This window comes from Sinohyriopsis cumingii, chromosome 5, assembly GCF_028554795.1.
Source record: "Sinohyriopsis cumingii isolate HCF-2022 chromosome 5, ASM2855479v2, whole genome shotgun sequence".
NCBI classification, from domain to species: domain Eukaryota; kingdom Metazoa; phylum Mollusca; class Bivalvia; order Unionida; family Unionidae; genus Sinohyriopsis; species Sinohyriopsis cumingii.
In genome coordinates, this window is record NC_142965.1 from 119,172,161 (window position 1) to 119,197,631 (window position 25,471).

Sequence of the window (25,471 nt, forward strand, 5' to 3'; positions counted from 1 at the left end):
GTGAACGATTTTCCAAGGCCAAATCAGCGAATTCCGGTGTTCATGTGAGTCTCTCCATAGGCGCCATCAGAGACATGGTCAAAACGGGCGGCATTTTCCCGTTAGCTGCTCTTCCGGGACTGCTAGCTGGGATTCTTCCGACAGTAGCAAAAACAGTAGGATTAGGCGCGCTCTCAGGTGTAGGTTCCCAAATAGGTTCCACAATAACAAGAAAAATTACCGGAGGAAGATACCGTAAAAAAAAGGGAGGATTATTTCCCGCCTTCTCTCCCCTAATCGCGAAAATGTTGCAAAAACAACAAAAAGGATCAGGCCTTTATCTAAGACGCCCCCCATACGGATCCGGCCTAAGACGAGTCTACCAGCCTCAAATTTAGATTTGATCAGCGAAGCAAAGAATAAAAAAATAAAATTTTTCAGAGGTGTATTTATGCGAGATCAACTACCAGAAAAACCAAACCCTACCGAGACAGGAATAATAAATCTCGATAAAAATACCGGCCCTGGCACGCACTGGGTTGCCTACGCAATTAATCCTCGCGAAGTCGTTTATTTTGATTCGTACGGATTAGCACCGCCAAATGAATTTATCAGCTATGTGTCAAAACTAAATCTTCCGGTTTGGTATTCGACACTTCCAACGCAGACATTAGCGGATCCACCGATATGCGGCTCTGAATCAATTAACGTCCTCGATGCAATTTCAAAATCATCCGGTCCGTATCACAAAATTGTATTTGAATACGCCGTAGATAAATATCATGGTTGATATTTACGGTAGATTTATCTACAGGAAGGAAAAAGCAGAAGTGACTGACGTCGATCTATCAAAGTTCGCAACCAAGAGCGATATTAACAATCTTCTATCGCTGTCAGAGGTGGACCCTGGCGAAGTTGCTGTTTTTCAAAATACCGAAGGAAGATTACAAACCAGCAATGTCAAAATAACTGATATAATCAAGCGAGACGAATACCGCGATCATATTAGTCAATTTACTCGTCAATCGGAGATGGTATTAAAATCTATTGCTGATATCGCCGATATTATAGCGAAGTTACCCCTGAAGGCCAATATCGCGGATGTGGAAAAATCCGACAAAGAGTTATCAGCAACGTTGCTTCTGAAGGCTGATAAAGCATTACACGACGATCTTCAGGACAGAGTGACAAAAAGATTTACCAAGCTAACTAACGATCTTAAAAAACTAGACGATACATCAAAAAATCTCAGTAAAAAACTCGACGAGGATATAAAAAAATTCATCGAAACCTCCTCAACTACACACAGCGATCTTACCGAGAAAACAAAGAAAATAAACGAAGATATCGCCCAAATCAACAGAGAGATTGAATCGGCACGTGCATTAATATTTCAAAAAACCGATAGAACATCACATAACGATCTCAGCGAGAAAGTAAAATCCATCAACGAGGAAATTACCAAAATAAATACCGCGATGGGTCAGAAAATCGATAGAACATCACATAACGATCTTACCGAGAAAACAAAGAAAATAAACGAAGATATCGCCCAAATCAACAAAGATATTGAAGCGGCACGTGCATTAATATTTCAAAAAGCCGATAGAACATCACATAACGATCTTACCGAGAAAACAAGAAAAATCAACGAAGATATCGCCCAAATCAACAGAGAGATTGAATCGGCACGTGCATTAATATTTGAAAAAACCGATAGAACATCACATAACGATCTCAGCGAGAAAACAAGAAAAATCGACGAGGATATTACTAAAATTAACGATGATATTAACGCGGTACGCCAAATCGTAAACGAAAAAATCGATAAAACATCACACGACGAGAAAACAAAATCCATCAACGATGATATTAACGCGGTACGCCAAATCGTAAACGAAAAAGTCGATAAAACATCACACGATGATCTCCACGAGAAAACAAAAAAAAATCAGCGAAGATGTTACTAAAATTAACGATGAAATTAACGTGGTACGAGAATTAGCGAATAAAAAAGTCGATACATCAGTGTACGACGAAGAAATTCAAAAAATCAACGAGAAAATTCTCGACGTAACATTACACGCCGACGCAATCGGCGTAGCAATAACACCGTTGAATCTTATAAAATTAGCGCGTATTTCGATACCAGATCAGGTAGAATCAAAAGATCTTTCCTGCCATGTATCATTTGTGCTGAGGACACAAAATCTTACCTGGACACCCGATAATGATTCTTTTAACTTTACCGCGCCAATTCAGGGTGTATATCGAGTATATATTATTTCGAAGTTAATAAAATTTAACGTGACGGCCGATAATCATGAAATTTATGAATACTATCCTGGATTTTTCGTTATTTCCATAGATGAAAATAACATCGCAAATTTCACACTAGAACCACAAGACAGAACCACCATGGGACCAGTGTATTATTTTGTAATTTTCGAATATTTATCTGGTTGGTCCGTAATTGGTCAACCCGAGCCGGTTGCAGTTGCCGAGAAAGAGAAATCCGAGCCGGTCGTAGTTGCCGAGATAGAGAACCCCCAACCAATTAACAATGGAAAACCGACTTTACCAAGGAATTAGTCAGGTAAATAATTTAATAAATGACCGCATCTGACTACCGTTACAATCAGGCGCGATCATGGCAGGATTCGCTAAAAAAACTCCTCGACGAATATCAAACAAAAATAAAAAAATACCAGCGTAGATTAGTTACCATTGATATTGCCGTGTACGCGGTATCTGCGGTAGTCGCCGGTGCTGGAATAATTTTATCCGCGGTAACAACAATCGCGCCGATCGTAGTAACGATAATAATCTCGTCAACAACGACAATCGCTGGTGTTCTCAATATCGTAGCGAAAAAAATCTCCTCGTGCACGAGTGAAAAGTTATCATTGTACAAGAATAAATTATCCCAGGTCAACGACGCGTATTCGAGATTATCATCATTACTTTCTGAAAGTCTCAACGATGGTGTTATCTCCGATCTAGAATTTTCGGCAATGATAAGTATTTACTCGGAGATTGAACAAATGAATATTAATAATGTCCGAACTAGCCCAGATCGTGACAAACACGACACCGCCGACAACAACGTTAATATCGTTAAGCTCAACTAAGCCAGAATTTAGCATCAATTTTCCAACACCAATCAGCGTCAAAGAAATTGCGTTAACACAATTGCGTGTCTACAATAGCTGGCCTAATGTTAGATCGAAATCATTTGGCAGATTATTATCAAACAATTCACTTGTTTTTGCCAACAAAAACAAACCCGATGGAACACCTGATTGGATCGCCGTTGGCATACCAACAGGCAGTTACGAAATTGATCAGCTGGATAAGGAATTTACCACCAGAATATCAAATATAACCGGCGATGCTACTCCGGGAATAAAAATATCTGCGCATGAACCAACACTGTCATCGATGATAGAGGTGAAATCGCCGTACATGGTAGATATTTACCAATCATCGATTAGGACCATATTAGGTTGGCCTGAAATCGCACCTCTAGCAAAACCAAAAAAATCAGATTTTATTATTCCAGGTTGGTACGAGGAAGCTCCTCCAGAACTACCGGAACCAAAAAAAGAAAATTTTACCACCGACGAAGGATGGTACGGAGATATCAAACACAAGCCTCTGATCGATAGCGCCATCAACCTCATGAATAACCACAAATTTAACCTGGTAATATTCGCTTTTACTTTTATTAACGAAAGAATTCTCTCGTGGTTGCCTCTTCCTAAAATTCCCCCCGGTGTGGAAATCTTCGACGCTACCAACATTAACATGATAATAGCCCCCATAGACGGTATCTTGGTAAGAAGAACCCTCGACGAATTTATTCAAGAACATACAATACAATTAAATTTATTGCGGGGATCATTTCATGAATGCATCCTAAATAAATCAGGCTCATGTAGCGAAATTATCAAACGCGTGAAGATTTTAAATCAACTCGCGAATGATGTTGAATATTATCACGACGTGTTCATTCGGGCGATAATCGACGATATATCAATTGCCGATTATGTTCTTCCTATTAGCAAATTCGAGTTGATCAAAAATTCAGGAGAAAAACAAAAATTTATGAGAGTATTTGAATTAACCGAGGAAACGCTACCAAATTTCAAATTCCCCGATTATGATGTTGATAAAATGAGAAAATCTGTTACTGATACCATCGATGATTTATTTCCGAAGTTACATGCCGCGTGGACTAAAAAAATACAATCAGAATCGATTCTCAGACACGATAATGATCCCGCCGGGCAGGGGCGGCATATCTCGCCAGGTATCGTTAATATAACGGAAGTTATCGCGATTTATCTTCACGCGGATGTTGTCGAGGGCAGCTACAATGTTGATTCGTCAGAGTCAAATCAGGCGCAACAGGGATTTATCTTGTATTCGTTTTCACCTAGCGCCTCTCCGGGTTATTTGATAATAAAGGAGCCGGTGAATCCGTTTTATCTGCGATGTCACAATCGATTATTGTCGAGGATAAATTTCAAACTGACGGATCAGAAAGGAAATTTGCTTGATATACGCGGGGAAACTGTTAGTATCAATCTGCTGGTGAAATCGTAAATCCGTCCGCCAGGGAAAACAGGCCAAAAAAAATAAATAAAATCCAGGGAATTTTTTAAAATTAATATATTTTTTTAATTTTTGTTTTTTTTGTTGTTTGCGGAAATATTCAGGAAAATTCAAGAGTCTGTGATTTCCTTGGCCTTGCTCTCATCGACAAGTTTTTTCAACTGTCTGATGCGTGAACTTGTAATTTTTTTTGACTCGTATGCTTCTGATAAAATCAATCTAGCTTTTTCTACCAGCGTCGATAATTTAACAAAATCCTCTACGCGATCATCGCTGACTGTCGCAAGTGATTGATACATGGCAATTTGGATCTTTTTTATTAATTTGTACTCTGACGGCAGCGTGTATTTATATTCGAGTTTTCCCTGAACAATCGTCTCGAATTCGGATCGGATTTTATTCGCGTCCAACTCCGAGGGAAGATTTATTTTTTTCTTTCTCAGATCATCGATGGCTTCGATAATGTTATTTATGGTTTGTTCGTCCATGTTATATTAATTCTGTAATATTCAATTATTCTTCGTCGCTCTCCGAATCAGATATTATCGGAATATAATAAAACTCAATCCACTCGTCAAATTTGTAGGAAAATGCTGCGCTAGTTATTCCTTCTGCCACTCGTCGCACCGAGCGTGAATTAATACTAAAATATTTTGCAGCGGCGTTCATCGACGTGAATACAATTTCCTCATTTGTCTCTTTATTTATTGATTTGACCGCCCTGGCATACTTCGGATATTTACCGGTATTGCCGGATATGCAATTTTCACTCTGAGTTACTGCTCGGAGATTATATATTTTGTTGTTAAGTTTATTTCCGTCAATGTGGTCGATAACAAGGCCTATCTTGATAGGTCCGTGATAGCACTCGAATACGAATCTGTGATTATAATAATTTGTTTTTCTTCTTTTTTTATTCTCACCGACTGTGAACATGAGATATCCAAATTTATTAACCCTACCAACATTTTTCCTCGTTCTGATATGTCTGACGGTACCATCCGATGATGCTTCGTACCCCTCAATGATTGGATGAGATTTATACTCGTGCGTGATTTTCATTGCAGGAATCGTCGATTTCATTTCCATTATATAATATTTATCTGTCTAAATCATAATTTGCCTTGAATCGATTAATGTAATCCTCTTCGCATGTTATCACCGAGGAAGATTTCTTTTTGTAATATCTGAGCAATTCCCGATAATTTTTCCCTCCACAGGATAAACACAATCGAGTCTTTCCTCGCGTGCCAACTTGGCAAACTAAACACCGTTGTGGTCCTTTACTGCCTCGTCGAATTGCATATATATGAGCGCCACAATAATCGCCTCTGCAGGATTTGTCGCATGATTTTGTTGATCCGATTGGTATCCATTTGCACTGCATATTATAATTTAAATATTTGTCTAAAATATAATAATGGATACATTTGATCTTGATGAGGCAGAATATATCATTCCTGAGGTCGATCGCGCCAAAAAAGAATTTTTCGATGATGGGGGGATTCATGTTTGGTCGACATGGAAAACTAACGCTGTTGATGCTACGATGAATCTGGAACGGGCCAAGAAGATAATCGAGCATATAAAAAACTCGCATTCCGAGGAGCGATTTATCTTTGGAATAAAATTTATTGCACAAATGCCTGACGACACTTGGATTATTCGCGATAAACGAGATCCAATACGTGGCGGTAAGAAAAACGTCGTTCTTGATAAAAATTCGAAGCCAGGATTATTATTGGGAATTGACGGTCCTTATTATACCAGGGCATATCCATCTAGCGCTGTTGTTTATGGAATTTATCGGCTAAATAATAATCCCGACATGAAAAATCTACCTGCGATGAAAGAATCACCGATGATAAATTGCGTTGCCGAGCGCGTTATCGAGCACATGAAAAACGCCCGTCGTGGATCTGGATTGACTCAGTTGAGGTTGAATAAAATTAACGCGTGGGCGAAGACAGTTGTTGATGGCGCATCGATTGACGATGTTGCTGTGTTGAGCAAGAAACTTAAATTTCCTATTACCGTGAAAACGCTATCGGGAGAAATATTATATTCGTCGCCGTATAGATCTCGAGGAGTTCCATCGAGATTGTTGATCATAATTCACATGCGTGGTCGCAGTCGGTAATGATATTCCCGCGAGATCGCGCTGTTAAATTTTATCCCGTGGAAGACGCAAAAGACAATTCCGATGCCATGTTTCGATATATCAAAATATTAGCCGCATCTGATCCGATATCGGTTTGGTTATTCTCGAGCGAAGAAAGGTATGATCAGTTTATCTTGCCTCGAGGGGATATTTACCGTGATGAAAAATTACATGAATCTATGAAAAATATCGCGGTGAAATATTCGTCAAATCCTGATCAATTACTGACAAATTGTTTTACTGTTCCATCTGTTGCTGCTCACGCTGCCAGAGAAAGAAATTCGTGGAAACCTACAAGGAACGAATTTCTCGCTGATATTCAACTTAGTTGTATCGAATACGGCCATGGCGGATTGTGGAATACCAAATATTATTTCGAAGATATGATCTCCGTTGATATGAGCGCGTGTTATCCTGGAAGTTTCCTTGGATATGGTGATTGTGCGGATTATTTTGCTAAATTTGGCCATCCCACCAGCGAGATGACGAGAGTTGCAATTAACGGACCGTTGCCTGATTTTGTTATGACCGGATTCGCTTATGTTACTTCATTCGAGTTTGCTGAAAATTTACATAAAATTTGTTATATTTGGTTTGGTCGGCATTTATCGCAGCGTCGTTGGGTCCCTATAGTGTTGTTGAGGAATATGCTGGATTCATCAATGTTAGTATCGTTGACGGTGAGTGAGGCGATTATATCATACAGGAAACAAACTGAAGTGTGGTTGCCGACGGATTGTGAAAACGCGAAAGATATCGGAAGAAAAATAATTGGCAAATTTACTCAAGGAGGATCCGTTGATCATAAACACCGACACGCTAGGTTGTTTATCAACGATGCTGAGATGGACTTTATTATAGCCGATACGGTATCGCGAGGGATATTCTGCAACAGAGAGAATATTATCATTGACGGAGTAAAGTTAGGTACCGTAATTAGTTACCTTGACGGAGAATCAGCGCAGTATACGCATTTGAGATCATCGATGCTCGCTTATGTGAGCATAAATTTACTGTCGATGATAAATAAATTTTCTGATATCGCGGTAAGGGTCGCAACGGATTCGTTTTATCTCGATAAGAAATATCAGTATAGGCTGGATAATTTAATCGCTGATGGTTCTTGGGGCACTTGGAGGATAAAAAACGAAGATATCCTAGATTACTGTGAGGACGCCGATGTCGAAGATTGCGATAAATTTCATCGAGATAAATGCGAGAAAATATCGACGGCTGCATCCGCATTTGACCCGATTTCACGTAACAAATTCGTTTACATGAATGGTCCTGGTGGTAGTGGTAAAACAACACGAGCGATAAATTTATTTGCGAAATCTGATATGATAGTCTTGACTCCAACTCACAGATTAGCGCGAGAAATAAGGCAACGCGGCGTTGATTCTGGTACTTATCACAGTTATTTCAAATACAGCGGTGGATTATGGGATTCGGCTCGCATGGGAAATAAATATATCAACAAAATTATAATATTTGATGAAATTTGCACAGTAAATTTAGTTGTATTAAAATCGTTCCTGATCTGGCTGGAGGGAAAAAATACCGCCGTGATAATGTGCGGAGATCATGGCCAGCCTGATCCGATTGATGGTGAATCTCCTCACGAATGGCTCAGGAATTTCGTTGACTATTATGAGGAAATCGACGCCGATTATAGATCCGATGATATTTTACTGACCGAATTCAAAAAAATAATTCGATTACAACCGAATAAAATTCAATGCGATGTGATGAGAAAAATAATCGACGAGACTCCGATGGATATTTTTCTAAATTTGTGGCGTCCCGATCATTTGATTGTTGCTAGCAGAAAAATTGTTCGCGATACTATTCAGGAAATGTTATTCAAACTGCATTGCGAGAAATTTCCAACATTACAGGTGCCGTTGTGTTACAGGCCCGCTGATACCAGAAAACAAAATATCAGTGTTACTTTACCCTGCGGAGAGGAAAAGATCTTGGTACTGAACGATATTATTCTTGTTGATATTAATCTTGTTAATGACGCGATAAACGCAGAAAGATCGCCATGGAAACTTGGATATGCAACAACGATACATTCATCGCAGGGATTAACCGTGGATGGCCAAGTTTGGATTGTCGATGATAGAATTTCCTGGTCAAATTTAGTTTATTTAGCCGTGTCGAGAGTAAGAAAATTATCTCAGTTAGGTAGAATTCGGTTTCACATTAATGACGCCGGCGGTAGTTGAGTATCTTTCGGTATTATTTGTAATTCCTCCTTGGTAAATCCGCGTTGTGGCGCTAGTGAATCTAGGAAATAAATTGCTGGTCTTCCCGATGATCTTGTTACGGCTGATATTTTGTGTGTTGTAACGCTCCAATTTGGATCAGTTGCTCTTTTTCTTCCTCCTTCGGCCTCGCCTTCTTTATATAAATACCTGACCGTGACGCTACCTAGCACAGGCGGAATTGTGGAATCTCGCTTTAGGGGTATATTTGGTTTTGTAATTGCAATTGCAGGTTTCATTGCTATTGTTCTCGTTGTCTCGTTATTTAGTGCGTTAATCACGTGAGGTAATCTTGTTACCCAATCATGAGATCGATTATCTTGAATAAATTCACGCGCGTACTGGTATCCGAATAATCTTTCCGCGAGAGTTTTATTGAATCTCTCAACGATAGCTTGATTGTGATGAACACCTACAATACCGCGACGGATTTTAACATTATTCTTTTTCATCAGTGAAGTAACCGCGCCAAGAAATTCTCGACCTGGATCAACCTGGAGAAGCTTCGGCCAGGTCAGCGGAGATCGCGAGTAAATTTTCTCAAACGCCTTAGCAATCTCTGTTGCTGTTTTATTCGATAACGGTTCCGCTTCCTTGTATCTGCTAGCAATATCAACAACCGTTAACACGTATTTATATGTGACTCCGTCGACGGTATCGTAAGGAAGAAACATAAGATCAGCCTGATGAACTTCATTAGGGATACTGACAGAGAAACTCGCATATGGTATTTTCTTAGGCGGAGGAAGATAAATTTGCCAGACCGCCTGTTTCGATAGCCACGATTCAGCAACGGACTGTTTTACTTTTGCTGCCTTGGCGAGTTTGGCTATTGCTGATTTTCCTCGCCAAAAACCTCGCGGAGAATAATATATTTGCTCCATTATTATTTACCAGCGCCGAGTACTAATTTACCTTTCATCGCGCCTTTTATCAACCAAGTTGCCAATTTTTCTTTGAAACTTTTGTCAGGAATCGCGTTTAGTGCGTGAATTAGCCTAATATCAGCGAGATGTCTTTGTTGTAAATCCCCGCTGCGATACGCAAGATCATGATAGTAACACGCGTTATCGATGGCGTTTACTGGATCTTCGCCGGGATTTGGTTGATTATTATCGTTGAGTCTTATGTCGAGCCTTGTGCCGGGTCCGCAGTAATTGTATCCTGGCAGATGCTTTTCTCCGGGATATTTCGCCCAAGGCAACCCGGGTAGATTTTTCATGGAGGCGGTAATGTCTCCTCCGGTTCTTCTATTTTTTTTTTTTACAAATCTGAACTTGCGTGTCTTACAAACTTCGCATTCTCCTGCAATTGCGTTCCTGTTATTGCGTGTGACGATTTCGGTTGGATTTATCGTAGCTGTGCGAGTGCGACACTTAACACAATATAGATCCATAATATTCTAGTAACATGAATGTAATTGATTTTTCCGCCACGAAGAAACGCGAGCAAGCGAAACACAACGCGGTATTACCGAATTCGATAAGGATGATAATCATTGGCCCGTCCGGTTCTGGAAAGACTCAGTTGTTGCTAAATTTGATAATGCGATGGCTAAAATGGGACAAATTGTATTTGGTTGCACCGTCCGTTGATGATCAGCGTTGTTATCAAGTGCTAAAAGAATTTAGCGACAATACCGACGAAGGCACGATAGAATTCATCACAGACATCAATGAAACCCCATCCGTGGAAAATTTAGATGGCGATGTTAATAATCTTGTTGTTTTCGATGATGTTATGCTGGATAAGCAAACTAATCCGGCTAGGATATTCTCGCGTGGCCGACACAAGAACACCGATGTGATTTACGTGACGCAGCGATATACGCAAATTCCAAAGGTAATTAGGGACAATTGTAACATTTTGTCGGTGTTCAATGGCGTCGATACTCACACGCTGAGAAATATTCATCAGACTTGGTGCAACGGCGATATGGACATAAACAAATTTAAAATTTTCTTCAGCCACGCACAGGCAACGCCACGATTAATCTTCATGATCCGCGTAGTAGATATCGAATCGGTCTTGATCAAATTTATTCATAAATTAGCACCCAAACTTCGCAAACTTCATCGATGGAATAAATTTCTCCTACCCCCCCCCCCCTAAAATCATTGTCTGAAATCATTGAATTTGTACACAAAAAATTGCAGTCGGGAGTGAATTTACGCAAATTAATTCTCGTAGGAAGGCTTATTTTTGAAATCTGAGACTTCTACGGAGAAAGTTTGCGTAGGAAGGTTTATTTTGTCTGTACAGTCTGGTCTGTAGAACTTCCCTGCTGCTTATAGTTGGTGAGCTTGAAAGCCGCTTCAAGAGTGGAAGATGTTTTTGTAATTACAAAGGAATGCAAAAAGAGACAAAACACATTACATGCATAATACTCATGATTACCTGGATTTGTTGAACACAGAGATGAAGCTAATATCTGCGCTTTTTCCAGCGGATATACAAAACAACATCTAATATTTATTAATATAATTTTTAAACATTTTTGTGCAAATCTAAATCGACAACAAAAGCATCCTAAAGATTGGAAATGATCTATTTATCCATATACTGAATTTGTCATCAGTATATTTCTGTATTGGAAAAGGTGGGTGGCTGTTTCATCAATGTCTTTCCTAATTTATCACGTGATCCATGTGCTGTTTAAGTTAATAAACGGAAATCTTTTAATATTATACACGTAAACAACCAAGATGACGTCATGGAAAATTGTAGTATGCTCTATTGTTTGCAGTTTTACTGGAAGAAAATGGGGGCATTTTTGTCTTCCTCTTTTCAAGGATAAATGGAATCTTAAATTTGCGCTAATTTTAAATTAAATTTATCGAACTTGTTGAATATGTTATCGAGGTATGAAAATTAATAATCCTTCAACAAGTTTCATACTGTCAATACATACATACATACATATATACATACATACATACATACATACATACATACATACATACATACATACATACATACATACTTGGGGCCCCGAATGGACCGAGTGGTTAAAAGCACTCTCCGTTACAGATCATTGCCATCTCACCACTGTCTGTGTGGGTTCGAGTCTAGGATTTGTCCAGTGTGATTATGTGAGAAAGCTTACCAGTAGCTTCTCGTGGGTTTTCCGGGTTCTTCCTCCACCAATAATACTGGCCGCCATGCATAGCCTATCGTGTGCTGGAAAATGGCGTTAAACCCCACAACAACATACATACATACGTACGTACGTACGTACGTACATACATACATACATGTACGTACATACATACATACATACATACATACATACATACATACATACATACATATTTCAGAACAGTTCTCTTGTAGTATTGTTTTGTTCGGGCTAAAATAAAAATAATATTTTAGTGAATGCCTACCGGCGCAGAAGCCCAAGGAACATCCCGGAACCGAAAATAGCTCATACGCCAGGAAGTCCCCACAATTCTTGACTTGGATGTCTTTGTAGTAGTCGCAGCAGTCATTGTCGTCACGACTCATATCTCCACAAATGCGTCTAGTGACGATCCCCTCAGCCTTGGTAGGGAATGAACCCTATATGGACAAAACCAACATGAAAAACATCACTCACGCTATTTGATGTATGGCTAAATGTTACAATACCACTACCAAGACAAGCAGAAACTTGTGTGTGATTTGGATTTTTAACGTAGCTTTAACAATTTTTCAGTCATATCGCTATGATGTCTGCGGTGTGGCAATTATAGTGATGTCCAGCACTGGGGCATCATGCCGCAGACATGTAGCATGATGTCCAATCCAATCACTTTATCCTGACACCAGGCCGACCAGTCCTAACACTAGCCTCAACACTGAGCGCCTAGAGAGGCGTCTGTTAGTAGTTTTTAAAAGTCTTTGATATGACTCGGCCGTTGTTCGAACCCGCTACCTCCCACATCAGAGGTGGACGCTCTAAACTCTAAGCCAACGGTGATCGATCGAGAAAGAGAGAATACTAATCTAGGTGTACCTACATCATGTCTTGTTTTGTAATTTGTAAATAAGTTATGTACTGTTATTTAAGTTCAAGGCAAGCAAATTCTTGCCAATCGTGATGTTATTTAACGACCAAGAAAGTTAATTACTTTAAAATCTCTGACATACTTTTTTTTTGCGTGACTGGCTATACAGACATTTTAATCTGTTTATCACTAAAAGCTAACCTCCTTAGTTTTGTTCATTTCTGTTTTTCGTCGTCGTAATTCACAGTCAAGAATTAAATAAGGAAATAAACAATGTCAAACAGACCTGCAATATTCACCGATATGTTTTGATACTGTTGAGTTAAACTTTCTAGGCTTTTCTTCGCCGCATACGACACTGATTCGCATATTAACCTAGGCTAATTAAGTTGCTGTTGGTGTAGGGTTTAATGCCATTTTTCAGCACAAGATAGGCTATACATGGCGGCCAGTATAAAAGGTGCAGGAAGAACCCAAGAAAATCCCGGAAAAAAACACCGACCCACAAAACCAGTATGATTTCTCACATATCCACATTGGTCGAACTCGAGACTCGAACCCACGCAGAGGTGAGATGGCAATGATCCGTAACGGTGAGCACTCTAGACCAATCGGCCACTCGTGGCCCCGATAATAAAGTGTGAGGCTCAATAAACTGAATGAGATATCGAAGTGCTATTGAATGCCATGTCGATGAGCTCCTCCACAATTAATTAGTTGTATAAAGAAAGCAATTTCATTTGTGTAATTATCATTAGCCGATTGCTCAACTGATTAAAAAGGAATATGTCGTCCTGGAGACAAACGCTTTATAGTTCATAGTCTGGGTTTATACCTTTTATCACCTCTGTTACTTTTGCAATTGTAATGTTAAGTCTCAAATCCTGAGGAAAATCATGTGGTTATAGCAGACAATGATCCGCTACTTGTTGGACGCCATGGGGTATTCTAAACTTCTTTCCAAACACTACAAGCTGTACAGTTTCAGCCCCAACATTTTGTACATTTCTACCGCATACTCTCAGATTTCTCAATTTTTCACCTAAGATACTTTTTCTATCATTTTCTTTCTAACCGAAAATGGTAACCGCAATGTTGGCATGTTTTCAAAATAGTGAAGTCAGTTAGCTTGGAAAATCATCACTTGTGAATGATATGATAATTGGTTTCACAAACATTTTACCCAGATTTTTGCCAATGCATTATCAGCGTCTCTTTTAACCTTAATATCAAAAGACACGAATAATGTACAACCACTATGTTGCAATTAAATAGTATTGTTAAAGTGAAAGTCATTGTTAATTGTTCTGCCTATGGCTACATAATTTTTCACTTCCTATAGGAAAACAAAAGCTACGCTTATATTTCCATTTATTCCGTACATGACCAAAACTATTATCCTTACATGATAAACAGTGTAGTTTGCTTGAACAACACGAAAATCTGTGTAGGAGGAAACAGATGGGAAAATTATATTAGAATCTCTCTTAATAGTGGTACAAAGCATGTGGCATTTAGACCAAAAGAGAAATATTCGGAGAAAGTGTTTTAATGAAAGGACTAAATAATGAGAATATAGAGAACATACAAGTTATTAGTGATTTCTGTGATAGATCTAGATACAAAGAACGTAACATGCTGTTTAAATTTCTACCATAACGAATTAAATTCAGAATTGATTAAATACACTTCAAGACACATAAATAAACGTAAACTTGACATCAGCTTGAACTTATTATCATAAAAAGGCAACCAATACAACGTAATAAAAAATAAAACATTGCTGTAATAGGTTATGCATGATACAAACAAAATATTGGGTGGATTAAGACAACTAAATACGGATTTGAATTATACAGTATGGTCATTAGACAAAACTTGAAGTAAGTTGTCTCTCCATACAGTAAGCTGGATGTAAGGAATATTAAATTATCTGATATTTTATGTTTGCTCCACAAGAAGAAAGGCCGACATGATAGAAAAGCAGTTGAAGTCGACGCCTCTGAAATAGAACTCGAACATCATGACAAATAAATAAAATGACTTGAAGGCGAAATGACGAAAAAATATTATCTTGGTATATTGAAACGTTTGGAAATATGACAAATAAATAAAATGACTTGAAGGCAAGATGAAAACAAAAATATTATCTTGAAATATTTAAACGTTTGTAAATATTGAGAACTTAAAGGGGCAAAACTTAAAACGAATGATGAATCAGTTTTATCTCCAAGTAAGACTAAACCTGGAACACACCGCCATAGCAATGACAATATCAAAGTTACCAATGAGCTAATTTGGTTCAAGCTGCTGTAACTGATTGTGGATTTAGTGGTTATGACCGTGGAATAGGTTTTCTGCTTCAACCTTCCTTCTCAAATCATATTTATACAAAATTTAAACAAATGTTTGAAAATGTTTCCTAGTTTGTTTCTCGTTTCTCCAAAAGAAAGCAGCATCAGTATTGACTGTTTGTGTCATAAGCTTGTTGCTTAGGAGTGCTAGACAAATTGCTTCTCTCAATGCTGCAGATGACATCTTACTTGTTTTGGGCAGTAATACGTTTGCTATTTGTATTTATAATAGTCAAAGACGTATACTAAGCATCTAAAACAGTTAATAAACTGTTTTGAAAAGTAAACATTACTACCTCCCAGAAGGATGAGTATTAAACTAAATGACTGCTTCTTCCTTTCATGGTCTAAATTTCTAAATGGCGATGAGTCTTTTGAACGTTCGTGTATCATATCGCTTAAGCAGATCTGGCAGCAGAAACGTCTTATTCACTATCTTTCTTATATATATATAGATCTTACATAATTTGTCTTTATTTTTGTCACCCCTCAATTTATTGCAGTAGGATCACGGATTGTTTATCTACCTTTGGAATACAGGTCTTTCCCACCTCCGTACTGGTGGTGAAGTTTAATTACTGTTGAAATGAGTCACTCGATCTCATTCAATTGTTGTATCCGACAGTACTAGCCATTTTGATCATTATGTCATGCGGAAATCAGTTAATGTCACCGTTTGGACATATTCCAATCAAACTTTGAATAAGGTTTTTAATGTATTGCTATTTTAAGACAATATTTTAATTTTTCGTCGTAAACTTTTTCGCTTAAAACTAAATAGCTGCATCTGATATTGGTAAAGAAATTGTGTAATTGCTGTTATGTTTGGTACCTGTGCACATCAAATATAAATCACAAGTGATATACTTTGATTGAAAATTGTAATACCTATCTATTTATGTCTGACCATTACTCTCTGGTAGAAAGACGTGCCTTCGACTTGTTTATTCATCTTTGTCTGTCACATAATCCGCTTCATCAGCTGACAATGACCTTTCAACAATACATGTTCCGTACTAATATTCAAAAACAACCTGCAAACAAATAGCTGACGTATGGACTGCAAAATTGTGATTTCCAGTTTTATGTTCTTCTGGTCCATCTTCAATCAAACATTTATTGTTTCGTTTTTTTCTTTCTTCTTTCTTTCTTCTTTTTCGTGTTTGCTTTTTATTACGTTTTGAGGTATCTGCAGTCATGTTGTCGTGAAATTTACGTCTGTTGCATATGAAAGTAAGTTATGTTTTCATAAAACATTTCTATTCAATGATACTTGATTTGAGTGTTAATATATTATCAAAGGATAGTTTTTTTGCGTTTGAAAATAAACAAGAAATTAATATAATATTGTGAGTCAATTTCAGTGGTCATCCCATAACCAAATGACAATAGGAAATCTCACAAATAGTCAATAAGAAATGTCATATAAAGATGCCAACAGAAAATCCCTTAACCAGATTCTACCATCCACACTGTCAAATTTAGTCGATTATGTCTACACTCAGAATCACAATTGTCCAATTTTATAGTGCGGTTAAAGAAATGTCTAATAGTCATAGTGTGAATAATTGAGTTTTAGTTTGGTAAACAAGGAAATCGATATGTTAACTTTGTTCAGGTGAGTAAAACGATTGTATATATTAAACTGAGCTGCCTGTTTATTCGACGGCTTTGTACATGTTTAGGGGGAGTGTCTTGATCTGATGTCCAATTTCTACGATCAAGTTCAACCCTTGGCTAACTAAAAGAATGAAACTTGTTTTTCTTACGTAAATACATCGATTCTCTTTATACTGACTTTCCACATTTATATGTAATCCTGAATTGATCGTTTTCCAATTTATCCATTTCTTCCATTGTAATTTCAACTTATTATTGTTTTTTTTTTAATACACAAAATGTCAATCTCTGGTACTTTGTATAGATTTGTTTTTAAAATAATTCCTCAATTAATTTGTCGCTCTTACGTTTTTAACATTTTGCAACTACTCTTGGTTCTAAATGTCACATGTTTAAAGATAATTGCACAATTTATTTCAATGGTCTATTTTGAATCACTATGATACGAAAATTCTGTGAAAACAGAATATTAAAACTCGCAGGTATGCACAGTGTGAATGAATTTTACTTTTATTTTTTTTTTCCTTATTGGGATACTATACAAATTGTTCAACCGAATTTGGCTAGTTTTAAAGTACTTCTTCCTAAACGACGGGTTTATAGATGAGTTAAAATAATTCATTGTAAAATATTATTTAACAGAAGTTTAAATATGTTCTTGATTCCATTAACATTTTCATTACCTTTTACTTTATTCCAATCTCCTAGACCAGCATGTAAGCATTATATTTTCCTTTTATTTTGGGGTAGGGGGCGTGTGTTTTTTTCGATGTAGTTGGAGTCGTCATTTCTTTGTGAGTGATGGTATTTATAACAGTTCATAATATCTTTCCATTTTAAAGGTACATACTGTACATTCGAATATTAAAACTCTTGTCAGCTTTGTATATGTCATCTTGTTTGCCGTTTTCAGATAACTCCTTCTTATTAAGCATTCCATCAATATCCTCCCCTCTGAAGTCCATAAATTACCTGACCACCTAAAAGTTACTTACCGAATTTTTTAAGTATTTCATCGGCACATTTTGGAAGATGGCTCTTTGTAAATATTATTTTGCATTTGGACGTTTCGTCGATTGGGAATTTATAAGTTCCAAAAGTATAACTTGTCAAATAACCAAATAGACTAATCCATACCTTTAATCTGCTTTAGCTGTTCCTTAGTTGCTTGCTTTTATAGTCTGGTCTTCAGAACTCCATTAAGTTTCAATATATTCCTAAGCTTACATCTTAGCAATCTGTCCATGTCACATGTCTTGCACGTCACTAACAAAGATCCGTCTGTAGGGAAATATTTGTATCGTTTGCTTGTTTAATGAGTACGTAGATTATCAGTTAACTGTATTTTACATGTATTGTATTTTATTTGTTTTGTTTCATTTAGTTTGGTCCGAGGGATTTATATTTTTTAAGCTGAGCCTTTTGATCGTAGTAGAGATGTCTTAGACACGATACTGTTGTTTGTTAGTCATAAAACATCTGAGAATACTTAATAATTTGTCTTAGCCGTTATCAACGATATAAACGAAAATAAAATGCTTATTTTCAGCAAATATATAACATTTCAATCCATTCAATGATTTCAGTTTTATGTTATTTTTTGTTTTCATAGGGATCCCAAAATAACTGCTTTACAGTCTGAGCTACCAAACTTTTTACATAAATTCTGACTCTACTCGTGTCTAGTCAATTTAGAGATAACCAGACGTACTGTAAATTTCTATACTTTCTCACATCCAATACATAATTTATTCCTTCTTCCAATCTTACTGTTTCAACAATCTTGCTATCAGGATTTAGTATGCGTATCATAACGTTATTATCATTAAATATGTATTATATAGGTGGTCCATCTCCAACGAATCGCTTTGGCCAACAAACTCGATAGTTCTGTTGTTGTAGTTGTTGTGTTTATTGGGTGGGGTTGCTATGTGTGTTGTTGGTTTTTAATTTGAGTGATCCAAAAATGTTTTCGATTAGGGATACAAGATTTTAGCAACTATAAATAAAACTTGCAAAGGAGAGGCCCAGATCTAAAATATCATTATTATATTTCAGGCACCTGCGGATAATTTGTTATAAAATTTGAGTAGTCCAGTTCTGGTATAAAAACGACCGACTTTGAATTTTAATGTATTACATTTTTAAAATGGTCTCTGAATCCATATCCCTGTATTAGTGTTAGTCTAGGCTTATATGAATTGCCAGATGAAATTAAAAACTTCTAAGTGAATTTAATTAAATTTGATACCCGCAAGTCATTTGCCTGTACCTGTAACCACAGAGGTATATGGGTTCCACAGTGATATACTTGGACACACGATGTCGGCATTTCCCCAATGTCAAATCTGTACCAACCCGGTGTAAGAAGTCGGTCGCAGATCAGTTGATCGCCGTTCTGAGAAACGTAGGAGACACTGCGTTGCGGTTCATGAATTGTCTGGTAATTGGTACACGGATCATCTCCTGAAATTCGTCGAAGTTTAGGCACTTTTAAAAACTAATAGTAATTAATCAAAGAAATAATTTCAAAAGCGAAGAAAATATTTCTTCTTGTACAACAACATATTTTTTTTTACAGATATGCCACTCTGAAGCATTATGTAAATGTTATGTTGACCTCATCCAAAAGTGACCACGTACATTAAAGTGATTTTGCCGCGTGTATTTTTGGGGGCGTATAAATAACAAACATTCCAAAGGAATATGTATGTACGAAGAAAGAAATAAAGTGAATAATTGCCATTAAAAGTTATTCTCAAAACAATATCCGTCATTACTGAAATAATATTGAACTAATAAATGACCTTTACAACTTGTACTTTAATTAAGAGATGTTGAATTGCCAAAGGCATTCATTAAAGCTAATAGTTCTTTCTGACCAGTCTAGACACTGATATTCTTGTTTATTATGCGACGGAAGTTTGCTCGCTGTGAGGCATAACGCGGTAATTACTTTAATTCTCGGTTTCATATTGAGTCTCAGTATCCGTGTTCAAATAAAAGTTCATCTCTGACTAAAGGTCAGTACGTTTCCATAATATTCTAAAACGACAATAATAGAAAACGTGAAACATTCGTATGTATGTATGTATGCATGTATGTATGTATGTATGTATGTTGTGAGGGAATATGGGCTCGTGTGTGCAGGCAAGGCGATGAGTACCATATACCCTTGGACCTGGGTTCGAATCTCCGTAGAGTAAGAATTAAAAAATTCTCTAACCTGTATGATAGTATTATTTGTATTAAAATATTAATTCTGCGTACTATTATCAAGCATTCGTCTATAGGAATCCAGGATTAACACTTTCCGTTCTGTCTGGTGTATAATTATATATACATATATATCTTTGTCCGAATGTATACCAAAATTTCAATTATTTTTTTCAGTAACAGAGTGGATAGTGTGATAATATGCTAAGTCTGGGTTAGTTGTGACATTTGATGATCTATCAATCTCAAAGCGCGTTATCGTAAGAATGATGCCACTAAAAATCGCTCCACGACTTCTGTTGAAGGCTAAAAACACTCTTGAAACATACTCACCAGTTTTAGAAAATTAATACTTTTATCTTATTGATGATTGAAATCTTATGCATTCCTGGCGTGATACTGAACACATGCAATATTTTAGTGCAGATGAAAGATTGATGTATGAGGATTAACAGCATAATACGCTTGACATCGGAGTATTACAAAATAGTACAATACTAAAATGTGTCTTCTATCTTGGTTCTTCCCTTTTTTGGGGGTCTTAGAAATTAAACGACCTAGTGACCTATAAACGGTGAATCATAGCACGATAAGTACACCATAGAAAATGTGATCATCTTTCTTTCCTTGTTTCCTTATCTCGGCCTGGCAAACTCTATATGTGGGTAACGTCAACCGATATGCCGCACACATGAATTGTTTTGCTTAATTTAGTTTATTGTTTTTATGTTTACCAGTGATTGTTACGGACCATGGAATCGTAACCTAACGATGTGACAGTGTTAGTGCATCAAGGTTTAACAACTTGAAAAAACAAAACAAAGAACATTCATTTAGTTGTGCATTTTCGTCCCGAACCACATAATATGCACCGTTCTTACTCACTTATAACTCAAGTAAAATTGCAAACAACAAAGATCCTGATCTGCCGTATCACAGTGCTCCTGCGGATTAGAATATATGCTATTTATTCAACTGGATACCCCTAACAAAACGCACAGATCCAGATCTGCTAGCGCATAGTGCGACGGCAGAACTCTGGGTCTGTGCACTTTGTGGTTGTAGTCATCTTACCAGCGAGTATATACTGTACCTCTACTATATATATATATATATATATATATATATATATATATATAGAGAGAGAGAGAGAGAGAGAGAGAGAGAGAGAGAGAGAGAGCGTGCATTAGTTGGAACTCAGGCACGAGCTGGAAAAGCTGAGATTTTGAGCAAAGGGCAGAATTAGTATATTTTGTTTTTCGTAGCAATCTGAAACGAATATTATGAAAGAAGGACAAGCGAACAAACTAACACGTGTAAACTTCAAGAGTTTAAAGAGAAAAATCATAGGCAATGTAAACGATCATTATTCATTAGGATGTATTAGAAAGTGACGAGATAACATTGCATGCTTGATAGTAAAAATGTTACATTAAGCGGTGACTGGTCAATCCCTAATGCAGATCGGTCAATCGCTGGTGCAATAATTGTCATAACGCAACCAAATGTAATGAGAGAGAGAGAGAGAGAGAGAGAGAGAGAGAGAGAGAGAGAGACGGAGCGAGAAAGCGAGAAAAATTCTAAGTTGATTTTCCTGCGCACTGATTCTTCTCACACTGGATGCAATCAAGTATTACTGGTACCAATTTACACAAAGGGGTTCGATCCCCGGCCGAGTCATGCCAAAGACATTCAAAAATGGTACTAACAGCTGCCTCGCTGGGCGTTCAGCATTAAAGAGGTTAGTGTTAGGACTGGTCGGCCTGGTGTCAGGATAATGTGACTGGGTGGGACATCATGCTACATGTCTGCGATATGGTGCTCAGAGCTAGACATCACTATAAGCTAACACATTGCAGACGTCGTAGCGATACGACTGAAAAATTGTTAAAGCTACGTTAAAAATTGAAATCACATCACAACACATCACATCACACCAATTTACACACAAAGTTTACTGCTCTGTTTTCCTCAATAGTCCTAACCGCTTTCCCCACTCCACCCACAATATTAAACGATCGGTCCCCAATGTAGTAATAATAATTATAAGTGTTCTAATTAAACTGCACCATTTGCAAGTGCTTAATGGTTAAATTACCTGGATTTCATTGGTTAACTTCTAATTTATTAATACCATCAAATGTAACAATAGTTACAGTAGGTAGCATCAAAAAAATATTTGAATTTGCAAGAAAGCATCCTTACACCGGCTTGATTTCTTCCTTAAGTAATCAAGACCATGAATCAATTTAAGCAGATCAAATGTTCTTCGTCATCGTCGATAAAAGCACTAAGAAACAGAGTGACGACGGCAAAAACTGTTGTTTTTTTTTTTTTTTGTTGTTGTTGTTTGTTTTTTTTGTGTTGCGGAAATATGCATATAGAATGTATCCAAACCGCCCATATCTGTGTCGCCCTTGAATATACAGTGTGAACAAAATCCTTCTTGAACGTGAGTGGCAACAACTGAGGCGGTGTCGGTAGCAGCAGCATTAGTAGTAATACGTTCTAAGTAGTGGTTGTAGTAGCTGTAGTAATATTTGTTGCTGTTGTTTTGTTTAGGCGTTAGAAACGATAGTAGCGAGAATGGGGGCACTTGTAACGTTCCTGTTGTTATCTTGGTAGATAAGACTCTCCTGATCGATTTTTGTGTAGTAGAATAATGGCAAAGCACGGAGGTAAAGACAACACAATAACAACATTTGCATGAACTACGACAATTGAGAGGATCTTAATGGCAACACGTGATAATTACTTGATAATCATTTCATGACGTCAATGATTTGCAAGTCTTTTTCAAAAGTTACAGGCACATGCGTCCAACCTGGATCATGACCGTTATCAACAATGTGTCACTTGTTGATATGTCAGTTATGGTGGGTTATTGTTGGCATGATCAGGTCTGACTTAATTTAGCTTTTGCTGACCATACAACGTTATAAACGTTGCAAGAGATGGAAATCGTGGTGGGGTTGATGGCGCAGACACTCTTACATATCTGATCATAAATTCGTGATGTTGTATTCATCGTTGTTTTTATTCCTTAACTTCAATTACTATCTTCCATTTTATTTCATGTTATACGTTGTTTCATTTTAATCAAAATATATAAATTCAACGGAATCAAACAAAAGAGTATTCTATGACGGATGACTGATTGCTTGACTTGATTTTAAAATATAGGAAACAATAACTGAACTATTTTGGTCATCATATTGATCGCCACGGACCTTGCAACAGCATGACTGTATTAGTCGTGTTACAGACTACAGGTGGTTTCTTGTTATTGTTATTGATGCTGTTGTCAATTTATTTTTTAGTTCTGGTTGAACAAACAAAGTTCACTTAACTGCCTGTCCATGTCTCATTTTGTTCAAAAGCCAAGATAGTTTTCAATCAAATATTTACTTTATTGTACATCTTTCTACATCCGTTTGCCAATTATCAGTATATGTATCAATTATTACTTTGACAGGAACAGAGTCCAAGTTTGTGGATAACAATAAATGTTCTGACGAATCAATGGGAGTTGTTTGCAACAATTATCAGCTGTGATAAATTAGATACGAACTTGATCGTGTGGATACTTCTCCCGGTTTTATTTTCATTAAATTGTATTTTTGAAAGCCGAATAACCCGATTCAAAATGGGGAATCTTTCCAATACATAAAACAAACGTCACAGTGTTACTTCAATTGATGGAGATGAATGACAGAAAGAATAAAGGTGACGTGAACAATATATTAAGGACACATGTGTGCCTGTTATTTGCTCTAAACTTACCTTGAATTGAAGTGGCTACAAGGAAGAAGGTAACGAGAAACGAGAACAACGCCATGTTACATTAACTAACGTTCATTCCTTCCGACCAAATTAATGTATGTATCTTGAACTGAAACTTTTATCTTTGTTTGAGGTCAAGAAGACACCACTAAAAGTTTCATTCTTGTCCGTCTAAGCACACATATATTTAGACTATCCCTACTTGACTTAAAATGTACGAAAGATAAAGTAAATAGAATTGGGTCGATAGCATGGGCATTTTGTAAGTTCTTGTCACTTCTACAAATATGACGGTGGCCTGAATGGACACTCGGGTCAATGGCGATAAACGGCGTCGTTTTCTTGAGTCCCTTCCTTTCGTTTCCCTTAAACGACCTCTACTTTAAACTAATCATCTTTTGGTGGCATCTAAGTCAAAGAGTCGATCTCTTTTTAAGTGAAATCTGCGTCACACAATATTTCAGTTGATTATATAAAATAATGATTGGTGTTATACTTGTTTGATTCAGGCTGACTTATAAATTCACATCACTGCAGACAGACTCGACGTTTTAAATAAAATTTAGCCTTGTCTTTCCTTATTATAGATAAGCCTCACAAGACAGCTGTATGTAATGTCAAGGACTCCTTGGAGGTCGCATGCTGCCATTTTTATACTCGTGCCACAAGTTTTTTTGAAATTCTCTAATCTAATTTACGGTTGACTAGTACTAATGATGATCTATGACCAAAAACAATCAGTTTTTCTGGGTAATATATTAGTATGCTTCAGTAGTGTTCATAGCTAAGCAAACCTAACGATAGGTTGGTTCTGGAGTACCTTGGGATACCATGTGTATACTGTATACTGTGATCTCTCTCTGACGCTACTAAACTCTTCAGTGTGAGACAAAACCATGTCTGGCAACCATATAGTGGCCGTTGTATTGTACGAACCAAGATCTATGTTTTCACCGAAAAACCTAAATTAATTCGTTAAACACAACGCTATTATTTTCCCCATAGTTATATCTAAACATTTGTTTATTTTAATAATTATAAATGCTCGGCAAATAATCCATGACTGCTTATTGACGAAAGAAAACAAAATCAAACAGATGGGCTTAGACACGGCTTAATGAAGAAACATGGACCTGAGTTAGTTTCGTGAACGTACGTATTCAAGAGCTCATTAACGAAGACAAGATACATTTGATGGGATACACTGCCTTGCATGTTCCTGTTTTTACTGGGTAAAGCAAATATATTCTTTATCTGTACATTATCTCATTCATATATATGAACATATTAACGATGAGCTTCAAATTTTTTGTACTGATATATCTTATTTTCTGTATCATGTAACTCAAGTAACCGTGCCCGACTTTGTCGAACTCCTTTTTGTATCCAAAAACGACGCTTATACCTTATTGATTTTCACTATATGCCAATTCAAGTAACGGAAAGAAGTCATGCTGCATCTTAACTCGTTCTGAAACTCTTCTT

At 37.1% G+C, this 25,471-nt stretch overlaps 1 protein-coding gene across 1 annotated transcript in view; it reads right to left on the reverse strand.

Annotated features, from left to right (window-relative positions):
- LOC149800063 (von Willebrand factor D and EGF domain-containing protein-like) overlaps positions 1–24,144 on the reverse strand; it is an 84,292-nt gene extending 60,148 nt beyond the window's left edge. The window contains exons 1-3 of the mRNA XM_089959615.1: positions 23,987–24,144; positions 19,260–19,453; positions 12,411–12,585 (exon numbers count right to left, since the gene is read on the reverse strand). Of these exons, the coding sequence (XP_089815741.1) occupies positions 12,411–12,585; positions 19,260–19,453; positions 23,987–24,041 (424 nt within the window). The 5' untranslated portion in view covers positions 24,042–24,144. The remainder of the gene's footprint in view (positions 1–12,410; positions 12,586–19,259; positions 19,454–23,986) is intronic.
- Positions 24,145–25,471: the final 1,327 nt, after the last annotated feature.